General features: G+C 58.3%; 4 protein-coding genes across 4 annotated transcripts; 2 read left to right on the top strand and 2 right to left on the bottom strand.

Annotated features, from left to right (window-relative positions):
* Positions 1 to 1,750: 1,750 nt before the first annotated feature.
* On the bottom strand, positions 1,751 to 2,536 carry PSEUBRA_003140 (Bacterial bifunctional deaminase-reductase, C-terminal; the record flags this gene model as incomplete). The annotated part of the gene is made up of 1 exon (XM_016436270.1): positions 1,751 to 2,536. One exon carries the CDS (start codon positions 2,534 to 2,536, stop codon positions 1,751 to 1,753), a length of 786 nt encoding a protein of 261 aa, XP_016292312.1.
* A 1,111-nt stretch (positions 2,537 to 3,647) lies between these two features.
* PSEUBRA_003139 (Protein kinase domain protein) lies at positions 3,648 to 4,922 on the top strand (the record flags this gene model as incomplete). The annotated part of the gene is made up of 1 exon (XM_016436292.1): positions 3,648 to 4,922. The coding sequence occupies one exon, from the start codon at positions 3,648 to 3,650 to the stop codon at positions 4,920 to 4,922; it is 1,275 nt and encodes a 424-aa protein (XP_016292311.1).
* An 874-nt stretch (positions 4,923 to 5,796) lies between these two features.
* PSEUBRA_003138 (ATP phosphoribosyltransferase, catalytic domain protein) lies at positions 5,797 to 10,289 on the top strand (the record flags this gene model as incomplete). Its single annotated transcript, XM_059465010.1, has 2 exons — positions 5,797 to 8,383; positions 9,283 to 10,289. The coding sequence occupies 2 exons, from the start codon at positions 5,797 to 5,799 to the stop codon at positions 10,287 to 10,289; spliced, it is 3,594 nt and encodes a 1,197-aa protein (XP_059320662.1).
* Positions 10,290 to 10,411: 122 nt separating this feature from the next.
* Positions 10,412 to 15,127, bottom strand: PSEUBRA_003137 (uncharacterized protein; the record flags this gene model as incomplete). The annotated part of the gene is made up of 1 exon (XM_016436268.1): positions 10,412 to 15,127. The coding sequence occupies one exon, from the start codon at positions 15,125 to 15,127 to the stop codon at positions 10,412 to 10,414; it is 4,716 nt and encodes a 1,571-aa protein (XP_016292309.1).
* Positions 15,128 to 15,696: the final 569 nt, after the last annotated feature.

Genomic DNA, 15,696 nt, shown 5'->3' with positions numbered 1-15,696 from the left:
TCGTCCCTGCGAACGACTTGGATCATGCCTACAGCGCAGGAGATCCGGAGCCTTGATCGACAAGGTACACATTGAAACCGCGATGCAGTGAGATCAGAGGAGAATCTGCATGTAGGCGATTCTCCGCATTCCCCAAGCAAAGGTTTCGGGAATTCGCTTGCATAAATTCAATGTTTTCGGATTGTCCACGCTCGCGTGGAAGCGTGGAAAAAAAAAGAAGCTTGGCGTCGCAGCGGACGGGTTCCGAGAATCTGGTCTGCGCCACGCTTACGGGCAAACTTCGGCAACCTCTTCGAACCATAGCCGGCGATGCTTTCTTGGCTGGAAAGAGTGTGTGTGTGTCGTCAAAGCCGATCGAGATCCACAGCCATCTCTCCCGGTGTGCATCTAGGAGCCACAGGAGGAGACCAGCTCATGCAAAACCATGGGATGGGCCTGCAATCAGTTGGGCTGCATGCCACGACGGCGTCGCGCCTAAAAAATTCGCACCCAGATCTCGGTCCGGGCCTTGGAGGCTTCTCTTTGTTCGTGTTCTTTTTCCTGCCAAGGCGTCGCATTTCCGCAACCGAACTGGCAAATTGGATCTTGTGCAAGCAAGGTGCAGCTCGGATGGCATCCGCGGTCCTCCGTTGCCTCTCCTGCTCTTGCATGTCGGATGTGGATCTCGCAAAACTTGCATTGCATCCGCTTTCACGCGCACGGACAATGGTCGGGCACGCACAGACAATGAGAGAGCAGGAGAACCAAGACCTAGGCCGGGGGTCTAAGCGAGCTGAGTCGGAAAAGGAGTGCATGTATATGCATGGTGAGAGCGACTTGGGCGTTCCCGGGCCCCTGTGATGGTCGAAGCGCCACCAGGGACCATGTCACATGCTTTGCCGGCCCAGTTCATCGGCTGGCTTGTCGGCCGATTCTCTGCCCGAAATAGGGACAAGCCTCACCGCACAACAAGAGCAGCGAAGATCTCTTACATCGGACAAATGAGACGCCGACGTCGTGGTTGGGCGTGACAAGATTGGTCTCTTGAATCATGCGCATGGCAGACAAGCAAGAGCGAGGCGGTAAGGCGGCTCGTTGCAACGAATGCACCTGTCATCAGTCACCGATGGGCGTCGTCCGAGTGGCACCCATGCGACGGTGCTTGTGCAGCGTTGGGAGGGGGTTCGCGCAGCGTGACCATGGGATGTGGTCACCTGGTCCCGAGCTGTGTACCCACGCGCGACCGGGTGTTGCTATTGTTTCTGCCTTCTGGGTCGACGAGTGGCATTGCTATCGAACAGGCATGACAAACTGGACGGAGGAGCGCCGAACAATTGCTGATCGTTCACGACACAGAGTAGGGGCAGCTGTATACAATGGAGGTCTCGAGAGCAGACAAAAGCGAATCAATTTAGGCCAGACAGCTCGATAGGCGACCCCAAGTCGGAACAACCGACGGAGCACGATGGACCGCGCTGAGCCTGCCCATGGGATCCTACAGTACCCTTCTGTCGGACTCAATCCGTAGGTGGTTCCGGGGCAATGCGTGCATTGTGGTGCACTCGGGATCCATGCTGCAAGCGCATGTAACCGCTGATGACACAGAACTGTCACCCAAGCGAGGGTCGTTGCCCATTGTCCATCGGCGTTCCAGGGCAGAGGGCAGAAGGAGAGGCCGACACACAACAATGCGCTTGACAAACAACAATAGACGACCGACTAGCCGAGTGGCACATTGTCTTGATTGGGGGATTGGCAGCCAAGCCACACGTTAATGGCGATGCCACACCACCACCTCGTCCTTGCCAAACTGAGCTCGACTTGGCGCTGGCCATGATGCATCAGAGTCGCCTGGCAGCTTGGCAGTAGGACCGAAGCCGTTGGGCCCTACCGTGATGGGTGCAATCGTCACAAGCAAGGTATCGATCAGCTGTGGTTGCTGCAAGAGGCTGTCGATCACAGCAGCGCCGCCTTCTACCATGAGTCGAGTGATGCCTGCCTTGCGTATGGCTGCGAGCGTCTCGGTCCAGTCGAGCTGACCCATTGATGCGGCGCTCCCCTGCACCTGCATCACCTCGGCTCCCGAGCTTTCAAGATGACTGCGTTTGTCCGGGTCGGCTTGGCTCGACACAATGATGAGAGGTTTGCGCCCTACACCAGCCGCGTAATTGGCCATCAGCTTCGCGTCGAGGGGCATGCGCAACAGCGAATCGAGCACTACGGGTCTCGGCAGTTGCGACACGGCAGGCGGGCTACAGAGCAGACGTGCATTCAACTGAGGATTGTCGTTGAGGACCGTGCCAATGCCTACCATGATACCGTCGTGCAGCGTGCGCAGCGTGTGGGTCATGAGCATGCTCTCGGAACCGCTGAGCGCCAGCTGCGCCTTGCCCGCTCCTGCAATCTTGCCATCCTGCGATTGAGCAAAGGTCAATGTGACGTGCGGGCGTGCTGGGTTGGGGCGGTGGCTGTGGCTGCTGAACTGGAGCGACTCTTGCAAGAACGCAGCCGCTCGCTCCTCGTCCGCTGATGCTGAGGTTGATGCTGAGCTAGACATGGAGCCTTGACTTTCCTCGCCTCGAGACGTGTTTCAATCCGTGAGAGTGTTCACTGAATGTGGACGGCACGGCCCGAAGCCGATTCGAGCTTGGCTGATGCGATGCTTTCCGATCCGATCCGACGGCTGTTCGGACAGCAACCCTTGGTCGCGCGTATTCCCTCGAGCCTGAGTTGAGATGAGAGGCTGTGCCGTGTGCCGTGACGCCAATTTGGTGTGATCGGAAACAAGCCGGCAATGTGATGGTCTTGGAAGGTGGATCGTATGACCGTTGAATGAGAAGAGCCAAAGTCACTCACAGTTGGATGATCCGATGATGGCGCGTGCGAGAGGAGGACCCTGAACCAATTCTTCTTGTTCTTTGTTCGGCAATCATCTGAATTTGGAGCGTATCGCGTGAGGAGCGAGTCGATTCGCATTACTCACCACCTTGCTGGGCCGGGTCATCCGCACGCGTACTCAGTGTGACGGACCGCACCGACTCGATACTGGGCAAGGAGTGCGTCGGTGTCGTGTGATTGCGTGCAATGTGATGTGTCTGCGGCATGACCTCCTTGCTACCGTTGCTTATAGTTGAGAGGCCGGAGCAGCTGATCCGGTGAGCAGAGGCTCGTAGTTTTCTGAGCCTGCGGTCTCTTTCCGACGGCGACTTGGCCAATGCGCGCGCCAGGGTCAATAATTTTGAGGCAGCAGAGCAGCTCTAATTTCCTTGTTGGCTCTTGAAAGATGACCGCATCATCAACGATTACCCCGCCGCCGCTGTGACTTGACTCAGACAACTCATACACACACACGCTCCTCCTTTCCCCTTGATCATCTCTCATATCTCCTACCATTCATTGTGTCGTTGTTGATCGATCTCGTTCCTGGCCTCTTCCTATCAACGCCCCACCTCGAGCCCGCTCGCCTTCATAAGCTTCTCTCGGATCTCGCATATGTCCCCTGGCTCGACACACCTGGACATTCGTTAGCAGCCGAACGGCCCAGCTCGGATCACGACCGCATCCATCTTACTGCCCTCAAAGGATTTGCAAGTCCACACACTTCGGCGCTCTCTCGCTGCTCGTCAACTGCTCGATCACGGACCTGGATCTCGGACTCACAGCGGACTATGCCTTTCCACAACCCGCTCGCAAAACAGCCAGAATCGTACGTCAAGAAGAAGGAGTACACGTTCAACAAGACGCTAGGCGAAGGCACCTTCGGTATTGTCAGGTCGGCGACATGGAAAGCAGCAGATCCGCCCATCAACGTGGCGGTCAAGGTGATCAGCAAGCGTATCCTGCGCGGGCACGACGAGATTGTCAAGGATGAGATGAACGTGCTCAAGGGTCTGGACCAGCCGCACGTGGTCAAGTTTCTGGATTGGTTCGAGAGCAAGGACAAGTACTACCTGGTCTTCGAAGAGGCGACCGGCGGCGAGCTGTTTGAGCGCATCCTGTCTCGCGGGCGGTTCACCGAGCTGGATGCGTGTCGTACCATTCGTTCGGTGCTCTCGGCGATCCAATACCTACATCACCACAAGATTGTGCATCGCGACATCAAGCCCGAGAACATCCTGTATCGAACCAAGGAGGAGGACGCCAACGTGGTGCTGGTCGACTTTGGCATTGCGGCGCACATGAAGGACGACGACGAGGTGCTCACCTCGGTGTGCGGCAGTTTCGGCTACGCAGCGCCCGAGATCCTCGCCAAGAAGGGTCACGGCAAGGCGGTGGACATGTGGAGTCTGGGCGTCATCACGTATACGATGCTGTGCGGCTATACGCCGTTCCGCTCCGACGACGCCGCAGCGCTCGCCGCCGAGACGCAGCGCGGCAAGATTGAGTTCCACGACCGCTATTGGAAAAACGTCAGCCAGGAAGCCAAGGACTTCGTCAAGGCGTGTCTCACCGTGGATCCCAAGAAGCGCATCACGGCGGATGAGGGCATGGCGCATCCCTGGCTCACCGAGCACAGCGCAGAGACGCAGGGCACGCACGACATCTCGGCTGGACTGCGCGAGAATTACCGCAAGCGTTGGAAGTCGGCCATCGCAGCGGTGCGCGCTTCGACCAAGTTCCGCACCTTTGCCCAGCTCGCCTCGGAAAGTCGATCGGCTAGCCAGTCGTCCCTCCAAACGGGCGGGTCGGATTCGACGGACAGCTCGAACGCATTCGCGGGTGAAGCAGGCAAGATCTCACCTCCGACGAAGAGAGAGCTGTATAGCGAGGACGAGGACGAGGAGGACGGGGAAAACAACGAGTTCTTCGACTCGGAGGATGGCACTGCGGTGAAAGGAAATTTGGATGGGTCGTCGGAGAAGCTACCGAAGAAGGAGCCAGGGCTGGTGGAGAAGCTTGAGGGCAAGTTGGAGGATATGCATCTTCGCTCGCCGAGCAAGTAGCGAGGTGTCTTTGTTGCTGTCGTCGCCCCGGTGGGCTCTTGTGTTGTCTCTACGTGCTGTCTTTTGTCCTTCTTGCTCTCGCTCGCATCTGTCTTTCTGTACTGTACTGCTGCTCCATGGAATGCTCTTGTTCATTTGCACCCTCTTCCTCATCGAAGCTGGCCAGCATGGAGAGAGCATACGTTTAGGATTACGCTGCGACCCTCGCCAAAAGTCCAACTTCAAAATGTGAGTCCAAAAATCAAGGAAGAAAAAGAGGTGAGACCGACACGCTTTTTGGCTGCAGAAGAAGAGGCGTCAAGGCGGTGTGCGCGTCATCTGTCCGGCCAACGCGCCAAGAAAGTCGGCAGCAAGAAGGCAAGAACGTGTCTGCCGTCCCTTCTGTGAGTCGATTTCGCGGCGTCTTCTTTGGATAAGCTTGAGTCGGTGCATACACTTCCGAGTTCGCAGCGAGCTCATTCGGCTCTCGTTTCAGTAAGAAGAAAGGGTCGTGCCTGCCAAAGTCAAGTTGTAAGCTTCAGTTGTCTCGCTCGGACCGCCGCCCACTTTTTGGCCAACGCGGCGTGACAGGCTACCTCATCAGTTATTCCAGCAGCAGCAACGGCGCATGCTTGTCCCACATCAAACCCTTTCTTCCCACCTTTGCTGTTCATCACCATTGTCCCCTGTCCACCCCCTCTGCATAGCCATTTCCTGGATCCTTCATTCTCCCTTTCGCATCGCATCGCATCCGTCCAAGCCACCTTCTCCGAGGCACCGTCGTGTCTAACAAACGCAAGGCGAGCCGAACGACGTGCCTTGCCCTACCTCGATTGAACGACCGCCCCCCATCTCGACTTTGTAGCTCAAGGTGATCGCGCACAAGCTCGTACCCATGCCATTGTCGGCCAGCACCACCAACCTCCCTCTCAACCGATCAACTTCACCCCGCAATCATCCCTCAGCAACTGCCGACGCCGGTGTGCTATCCGAATCACGTCTCGCCAACGTCGCCAACGGCGGGCCTGCCCCGAGCTCAAACGGCGCACAACCTACAGTCAAGACAGTCAACAAAGGAAGCGCACCCAAGCTATCGCCCCAGCTTTCGGTCAGGTCGATCAAGCAGGACTACGAGGATCGCGAGAACTCGACCTATCTGCGTCCACCTTCGTCCGCTTCCTCCCGGTCCTCATCTCCCACAGCATCAACTTCGCATCAGAAAGGGGACGCACCGCACAGCTACGACGGTTTTGCTGCTACGAAGAGCAACTCCTACTTGCTTCCCGTGGATCCAGAGGCTACTACGACACCTCCGCGCCCAAGAACCCTCAGCAACGGCTCCAACACTAGCTTCTCCAGGTCACCTTCGATCCGGCTCGCGAGTGGTTCCTATCCTTCCACGCTCAGGCCACCGGCGAAGAAGTCTTCGAACTCTTCGATCCGATCGCTCCCAGAGCCGCCTCCTCCTCCACCGACCCAGCAGGTCGAAAAGCCATCGGTCGCTGCCAGCCGTGGGAACGACTCGATCGAGACAGTAGTTGTCATGGTTCCTTCCGTCGAAGACGCTTCCACGTCGACATCGGCATCGAGCCAGCCACCGTCAGATTACGCACAGCAGCCGGCACACAACCACCAACACGGCGCTGACGCAGACGACGAGGATGCAGCTCTGTACGAAGACATGGACAGTGTCGGCGACCCCAGCGGCCCGACTGCCAATGGCGCTTCGCTCTCCGCCACCTCCAACGTCGACGTTTCCAAGATGTCGCTTGCCGAACGACGCGAGCATTCGCGCAGACACTCTCGCGTGCACAGTCGCAATCTGAGCGTCTTCTTCCCTCGACCGGGGACCGACGCCGAAGCCGAGGCGGATCAGGCCAAGGTGCGCGACCACTTTGACCAAGGTGCCTCGACCTCGTACGCCAGCAGCGAAGAGCAACCGGGCGCACACCGCCGGAACAACAGCGGGAACCGGCCGCAGATCACGGTCAGCACCGACACGGCTACGCTCTCGCCTCGATCAGCCAGCTTTGCCGCTCTTACCGGAAACAACCAGGGGCAGCTCGGTGCCTCGCATCCGCACGATCTCGCTCCAAGTCCGACCAAGAGTCGACGCGGCCACCACCACCGTCACAGTGTGGCGATGCTCGATGCGGGACTCAGCCCGGTGACGATGAAGCACAGTGGGCACGGAATGGAGCGATCGACTTCATCGACGTCGTACACATCGGATCACTCGTATGCGTCGCCGTCTGAGGTGCGGGATCGGCACGATTCGCACGATCACGCACACACCCATTCGCATCGACGATCGCTGCACGCGCGAACGGTCTCTGCGCTCGGCCACATCCCTCAGACCTCGCGTCCGCTGCTTCTGTTTGGCATCTCGCATTTCGGGCTGGGCGCAGCGCTGTGGATGGCGGGTCAAGAAGTCGATTCTTTATCCGCCACGGGTTTGGGGTACCTGGTGGTCTTTGATGCCATGGGTATCTTGGGCAATGCCGTGGCGGACTGGTTGGTGGAATGGGAGCAGCACGCGTCCGATCTCCGTCGACGCACACCCAAGTCCGACGGTACGGCGCTCAAGAGGCCGTATGGAATGCACCGCGTCTCGACGCTGTTGCATTTCGTCCAGACGATCTATCTGCTCTTTGCGAGCGTGTACGTGTTGAAGGAGTCGGTGGAACATGCGTTGTTGGAGGGCGAGGGATCGGGGGCGAGTGGACACGACCATTCGCATGCGCATGCAGAGAAGGTGGGCATCGAGATGCCGAATTTGCTCCTGGCGCTGTCGTTGGCGGCGTGCGTGTTGAGCAACATGGTTATGGGTAACCATGCCAAGTTGGTTGCTGCGTGCGGGATCAGCACTTCCACCACCGGTCCACCTGGGGGTAGACACGGGAGGAGCGGATCGGTGTTGATGCGTCCCAGCCAGCTGGCATCCCCGTTCCTGGCATTGTTGGCCAACCCGTTCAGCTTGACCGTGCTATTCTTCGCATCATCGTTGCTGTTCGCCGGATTGACGATGCACGGCATCCAGATCGCTGCACTGGACAAGGTGCTGGCGGGATTGGAGAGCGTGGCGATGTTCTACGTTGCGTATCCCGCCTCTGTCGCTCTTGGTAAGGTGTTGTTGCAGACGGCACCGAGGGATTCGCCACATGTTCAGGCGCTTCATCGCGCGCTCAAGGGCGTAGAGGCGAACCCGTTGGTGGCGTATGTTCATCCGCCAAACGTGTGGCAGCTCACCCCACCGACGACGGCGCATAGCCAGCAGGATGGCGTGCTGACAAGCAGCGCGAGGAGCCACGGGAGTAAGAACGCCGCGCTGGTGGTGGGCGTCACGGTGGTGCTGAGGGAAGGGGCGAAGGATGAGGATGTGTTGGAGATGACGAGGTGGACGTGGGAGAGGTTGGCGGTGAGTGTGGGGGCGGGGAGGGGGTTGAGTGCGGGAGAGGGGTTGAGAGGGAGTGCGAGGGCGGGTGAGTTGACGGTGAAGGTGGTTAGGGAGGGGCATGAGGAAGATGGGGTCGAGGCGTGTGGGCATCATGGACATGATCACCATGGACACGGGCATGATCACGGGCACAACCACGGCCATGGGCACGGGCATGGACACGATCACAGCCACGGACACGATCACAGCCACGGCCACAGTCACGCCCATCACCATCACTGAACGCCGCATCAGCCTCGCTCCTTCCGACCAAGCCGCTTCGTCCAGCAAACCTCGCAGAGTACGGAACACAGCCGTGGCCTGTCCACCACTCAACGCACATGCATTTCGCTAGCATCGCTGCTTGCGAGTCGCCAGCTCGGTCCTCGTGCAAGGAAACGCAGATTCCTGGACACGTCAGCATTCAATGCATACAATCGTTTCGCATCACTTTCTTTCTGTCAAGCTGCGGCTCCTGGTGATCGTGCGTGTTGAGAGCTACAAAGCAGAGCCATCCATCACCCTTCATTGAACGCGTGCATGTTTCGCATCGCAGCTTCTGAGCGCTTCACTCTGCGTCCGCTGCACGGCTTAGATGGAAAGCCAGCATCAACATGTCGAGAGCCGGTCCGGCTAAGCATTTCTTCTCATGTCGGAGTTGGCCGAGAGCGTTGGGTTGATTTTTTCACCGGCACGTGCACGCAGTGACTCGAAGCGTGGGCGCCGATCTGCGCCCTTTTTGCTCGATGATAAGGGCCAAATTTCTTGCGTGCTTGGCCCGATTTCGCCGACTGGCTGGAAGAAATTGGGCATGCAGATCTTCTTGAGCACTCTCAACCAACACCTTTCGTTGTCTCCCTCTCCAACACCATCGCTCTTCCATCAACCACTCGCAATCTCACATCGACGACCTCGACGCACATCACAGACCAACGTGCTCGACAGCACTCCGCACCTACTCCATCGAACACATCTCGCAGGGCTTCATCATGTCCAACCTGCTCAGCGCAGAAAACCTCAACGGCCGATTGCTGTTTGCCATCCCGAAAAAGGGTCGGTTGTACGAAAAGTGTCTTGAGATCCTCGCCGGTGCCGACATCCAATTCAAGCGTGCGCACCGACTCGATGTAGCCCTCGTGCAAAACCTACCCATTGCACTCGTCTTCCTCCCCGCTGCAGACATCCCGCGCTTTGTCGGGGAGGGCAATGTGGATCTCGGCATTACGGGACAGGATATGGTTGCGGAAGCTGGTGCTCGAGTATCGAGTTTGATCAGCGAGGAGTTGCAATTGGGTTTTGGAAAGTGTTCGTTGTCGGTGCAGATCCCCGATCCGGCGTTGCCAGCGAACAAAGCCAAGGGGTTGACCAACGTCGAGGATCTAGTGGGCAAAAAGGTTGCTACGAGCTTCGACTACTTGGCAGGCAAATACTTTGATGAGCTCGATGCAAAGGTCAATGCCACCCGTGGTGAAGGGGAGGAGAAGGTCAAGACGCAGATCGAATACGTCGGTGGGAGTGTCGAAGCAGCCTGCGCGTTGGGGTTGGCCGATGGCATCGTGGATCTGGTCGAGAGCGGAGAGACGATGCGCGCGTGCGGCCTCACCGCCTTGACCGACCTGCTGGTTAGCCAAGCCGTGTTGATCAAGAGTTCGACCCCACACCCGAGATCGGATACGCAGTTGATCGGTCTGATCACGGCCAGGATTCGAGGTGTCATCGCAGCAAGCAAGTACGTACTCTGCCAGTACAATGTTCAGAAGAAGGACCTGCCACAGGCACTCGAGATCACCCCAGGGAGACGCGCGGCGACCGTCAGCCCCCTCGAGGAAAAAGACTGGAACGCCGTCAGTAGCATGGTCAAGAAGGCCGAAGTGGCCACCATCATGGATCGTCTCGAGGCCATCGGCGCTAGCGATATCCTCATTGTCGGCATCAACAACTGCCGTGTTTAGACGGGCCCCGCACACACACACGGCAATGTTCACAACATTCAAAGCACACATCGTGTGATCAGCAAGTGCGAGTGTGGATTGAGGAGTGCGTGTCCATTCCATTTTTCCCGAAGAGTGCGTCGTCACTCGAGTCGATCGCGACCGAGAATGTTGCCAATCTCGCGTCTGGGTTGCAACCAACCGAGGAAGCTTGGGAACCTCCTCCCCTCGACCAGCATCGAGCTCGACAAACTGCTCGACATGGACTCGCTCCTTCCCCTGTTTCCCTTTGTCTCCTCTTCGACCGCCATCGCCGACCCGCCCAATCCGCTGAACAACGGCACGAACCCATCCGCCTCGCTCTTCTCCAACAGATAGTTGGCGAACGTGATCAGATATCCATACCGCTGGAGGTAGTTCGTAAAAACAGTCGTGAGATGCGTATGCTTCTTCGTACCAGGCTCGGCATTGTCCGCGCGGAGCTTCGAGTCGTAGATCGCCTTGCGCAGGTTTTGGACTGCTTCCATGCGATCGATTGCCCTATCCGTGAGTTTCTTTGCGAGCTTACCGTGAGACAAAACGCCGACGAGTTGCAGGATGGTCCGCCATTCGCCTTGGAGCCAGAGATCCCCTTCGCGATTATCGAGGTTGTCCTTAGGTTGACCGAACGATTCGTCGCCATCGCCAGCGTCCGATGTGGACGAAGGTAGGATGAGTGAGCCGGACATCTCGTAGCTTGCGACCAATTGATCGCCGTAGTGCCATACTGTCGATACGAGGCTTGCAATGACCATACCCGTGGTTGTGCGCCCTCGCCCCATCTGACAGTTGAACACGCACGCGCTGCCCGTCTGCAACGCTGTGATGACCCGTTCTTCCAACTGCGCAAACACCGCCGGTACGGGCGCCTGTTCGTCCGTAATCGCCAAGCGCGCATAGTCCACCTTGAACCCCTCACGCTGTACCAGCTCGTACACTTCGCGCGGCGTCAGCACGTCTCCTTCGCGAACGGTCTCCCAGACGGGGATGATATCGAATTCGCCTTGGCGGATCTCGGTTTCGTCGTGCAGCAGCACGCGGCCTCCGCGCTGGGCGGCTTCCTGAAGCATGTCGTTCTTGAGTGCCAGCTCCATTCCCTCTACGACGTCGGTGGTAACGCCTGTAGCTTCGATGTTGGTGATAGGCTGGTCGGCGAGGCGAAGGACGTGGGGGCGACCGTTGACGTACAGCACGGGTTCCTCCCTCAGCGACGTCCAGACGACCTTTGCTGGTCCACCCGGAGCGGCGCCCATTCTCGTCAAACCACGACGTAGACCATCCACGGTCGGCATTCCCGAACCCCACGTCTCCCGACCGTGCATCATGAGCGGCGTCTTAGGCGTCATCGGCGTCCCCACCTGCTGATTCGCCGTCGGAGGCGTCAACAACAACGGCACCCCCCGCAAGTTCGGCATCCCCTCAATCCTCTCCGGCAAACCCAGCTTCAAAATTCCACTGAAGAAATCCGACTTCAACATGGTATACGCCGACAGGATGCTGCCGGATCGATGACTCACCACCTCCTGCACCTCGTCCGACAGCGCCATCCCATCGCTCGCATCCACCTTCTGCAACGGCATGATGGTCGAGATGTCGATCTTGTCGAACTCCTTGGCGATGGTCTCGAACACCGGTTGGCGCGTCACGAACGATCGGAAGCTAGGTGAGGCCTCCAGCAGATCCGGACGCGTCTGGGTGAGGTACGACTGAAAGACGATGAGGAGGAAGTAGCGGCGCAGGTTGTGGATGGCCGATTGGAGGTGTTTCTTGCGGAGAGAGTCGTCTTCCGTGTCTTCGGCGGCGAGACGGCTGATCTCGATGGATTCGCGAAGGTTGGTGACGGTGGCGCATTGGTCGATGGCCTCATCGACCATTTTCTTGACCTCGAGACCACGCGGGATGACGCGGAGGAGACTGTTAATCACGTGGTAGCTGAGGGGCGGACGCTTGGAAGGAAGATTCTCGTCGCTGGATGCGGTGATAGGGTTGTCGTCGAGCAGATCGGCATGAACAGTGTCGCGAGCAGAGGGAGTGGCAGAACCGCTGTCGTGCGCCGAAACAGACGGTCGCAGTCCGTCCGAGTCGTCGCCGTTGGTGTGGTGTGGGGCATCGCCCGACTCGCCGTGAATCTCTTGCAACTTGCTCTGCCCCTGCTGGAGCCATTTGGCGATCATCAGGATCAGCGCTGCGGTCATCGTGCTTCGCCCCCTGCCCAGCTGGCAGTTGAGCACGATCGGCTGTCGCTCCACGTTCGCCTGCAGCACCGTCGAGAGGAGCTCGCTGATGTCGGAAAAGTCGGGCGGCTTCTCGGCCGTCATAGGGATCCTGCGGAAGCGCAGCTGGACGTCCTGCTTGAGCTCGGTGCCCAAGTTGGTCATGATCTCTTGCAGCGTGTCGACATCCGCTGGCGTGGCCTCTTCCCAGATGGGAATCACGGTTCCGTCCGACGTCTCGGTGTGCAGCAGCAGTCTGCCCTCGCCGGTCGCCAGCTCATTGACAACGTCGTTCTTGAGACGGTCCTCGAGTAGCAACAGTCGATCCCAGTTGATGCCGCTGTACGCTTTGATGTTGCGCAAAGACATGCCCTTCTGGCGCAGACAGTACGGCTTCCCATTGACGTAGACGATGGGCTCCTCGCGCAGGTTGATCCAGGTGACGTTGCGGGTCGGGTAGCTGGATGCGTCCGTCTTGCTGGCATAATGCTCCTGAAGCGCGGCCAGCACGTTGCGGATACCGTCGACGGTAGGTTGACCCGTAGCAAAGATGTTGCTGCCGGGGATGCGGCGGAAGTTGACGGTGCCGCGGATCGGCAGTCCTGCATTGCGCTCGATAAACTTGCGCCAGATATCGCACTTGAGCAGCGTAAAGGGACGCAAGACGATACCGGCGCGATTGCGGATGACATAGTCGGCAAACTCGTCGCCAGGCACCTGCGCACCTTGCCCCGAGACCTCACCGAAGCGGCTCTGCAGCTTGTCCGAGGTGGCTACCAGCTCGCCGGCCTTGCCTCCGCTGAGAATGCGCAGATCGCCGACGGGGTCGAAGAAGTAGAGACGGCGACCCTTGGAACGAATGAGCTGAATGCCACGCCAGATCTCGGCGCGGTTCTTGAGCCAATTGGCGAAGCGGTGTTGGAAGGTGGCTGCTTTGGTGGCGCCGACATAGCTGGCAAAGGCGACGAGGAAGAAGTACTTTTCGAGCGACTTGGCTGCTTTTTCGAGGTGCAAGGTGGCCTGTGCCTCGTCGAGCGCATCAGTCGAGTAGCGGATTCGGGACGAAAGGATGGTCTCTCGCAAGTTGGTGACATGAGCACAGCAGTCGATGGCGACGTCGACAACGGCCTTATTCTCGAGACCTTCATCGAGGAGACCAGCGAGCTGTCGGATGACGCCGTAGTCGCCTGAGTTTGCTTTGCGTAGCGACTCGAGTAGCGCTGGGTTGGAAAGCAGAATCTCGATGGTGGACTGCGAGTCGCGGGTCGAGAGACTGACATTGAGGACACGAATGAGCCTCAGCAGCGAAAGGTTCTGCGCCTGTTGCTCGTTGGCTTGACGAAGGGATCGAGCGACTCCTGAGTGAGGTGTGCCGTTGTTGGGCGTTTGTAGCGGAGACTTTTGCTGTTCCGAGATGTGTGCGAACGGATCCTCATGGCCGAGCAAGAGCATCTGCTTTCTTCGCAGGATGACAGCAGCGACCATGGCGAAAGTGGTTCGCGTGAATCCGATACCGCAGTTGGCGACGAGGCTTGTCTCTCTAGGGTCGAGGTCTTTGATGACCTGTGTGTAGGCGTCTAGATAGTTGTTCTCGATGGCTTGATCCTCGGCGATGGGAATGCGGTGGTAGTCCACCCTCCAACCTTCGGCCTTGACACGCTCCCACACTTCGCGGACGGTGTGAACGGAAGCGTCGTCGACGGCGATCCATGTGGGTGCGATGCTACCGGTGGCGGTCTCTTCGTGAACCATGAGCAGGCCTCCGTGCTTGGATGACTCGCGTAGAATATCCTGCTTGAGGCGAGACTCGATGGCCTCAAGGTTGTCGGCGCGCATGCTGAGCGAGAATGTGCTGACGGGCCGCTCGGCCTCTCGCAGCACAAACGGCCTGCCACCGACGTAGATGACGGGCTCTTCTCTTGTGCAGACCCAGACGCACCTGCGTGGCTTTTCTAGTCGTGCTGAGGGTTTGCGATTGTTTGCGCCAGCAGACGCACCTGACGTTTGAGCTGCGGGAGACGAGATGTCAGGCGACGCGAAGGGTGGGGATGAGCTCGAGGCTGTTGCGGAGCGACTCGGAAGACGCAGCTCGAAGCTTTGCGAGCCGTTGTTCTCCTTGACGGGACGAGCATTGAGCACGGAGAGGATGGTCTTGAGACCGGTGATGGTGGGCTGCGCGACACCATAGACTTCGAGAGAGCAGTCTGCTTTGCGGAAGTTAGGAGCGCCTTGTAGGTGAAGGTTGAGATGGGATTGACGTGCACCGCCAGCGAAGTGGTCCGTCTTGAGGATGAGACCGCGGGTGAGTACGCTACCCTGACGATTGCGTACTACGCTCTCCTCGCGCTGGGCCCAAAGAGCTGCGCCGAGTGAACCGAAGCCATCTGCGCCAAGAAGGTTGGACTTTACAGCACGACTGGAAGATGACGACGAGGATGGCTGTGAGCCGAGTCCGATGGAGGGACGACCTATGCCGAGGCTTGGTTGATCCACCTTATCTTGTGGTTCTGGGAGCGGCGAGGCGAGCGCAGGGACATCTGCGTTGTCGCCGAGGCCAGTGGCGAAAGCATCTTGTACAGCATGCTGCGGTGATTGTGTTGAGGCCATTGTGCTTGTTTGCACACCAGTCGATGATCCACGTCGATACAAACGAGATAGTGTGTGCGTCTGCGCAAAGGTGGTGGTCAGGGTCGAACAAACAAAGGATGGTTTGCGCAGAGTTGACAACGTGCCGAATCCCAATCAATCCTCACGGACCCTTTCTTTCGGCTGTATTTCACGCGTCTCTCTTTTTCAGCACAGTCAGCTCGGAGATGGCCGAAGCAGAGAATTGGCCGACGATCCGGTCAACTATCGGAAGAGCCTCTTGCTCGGTCAGCTGCAAGGCTCACCATGTATATACCCGCACTTTGACTGGTTCCTCGCAGCTTCCAGTCACGTCACATGGCTGTGCCAGTGCAACTGATGCTTGAGCTATCGCTGTCTGTGACGGTCACAAAGTTTAGCCGCCCTGCGCCTCCACTTCTCTACTTTGGATCTAACACCTTCAAAATTTTGGGCTTAGAAATCCGAGCTCCGGCAAAGCAAAGGACTGAGCCAGCAGCGGTGCAGCGAGGCAGCCGCCAGGCGAGCGTGTGAGATTTCATCAGCATGCGTTGCTCGTCATCCATCAGTAA

The sequence above is a fragment of the Kalmanozyma brasiliensis genome (genome assembly GCF_000497045.1).
Source record: "Kalmanozyma brasiliensis GHG001 unplaced genomic scaffold PSEUBRA_SCAF20, whole genome shotgun sequence".
In the NCBI taxonomy this organism is placed as follows: domain Eukaryota; kingdom Fungi; phylum Basidiomycota; class Ustilaginomycetes; order Ustilaginales; genus Kalmanozyma; species Kalmanozyma brasiliensis.
Note: the sequence above shows the minus strand (reverse complement) of the source record. Positions and strands in the feature narration are given on the sequence as shown.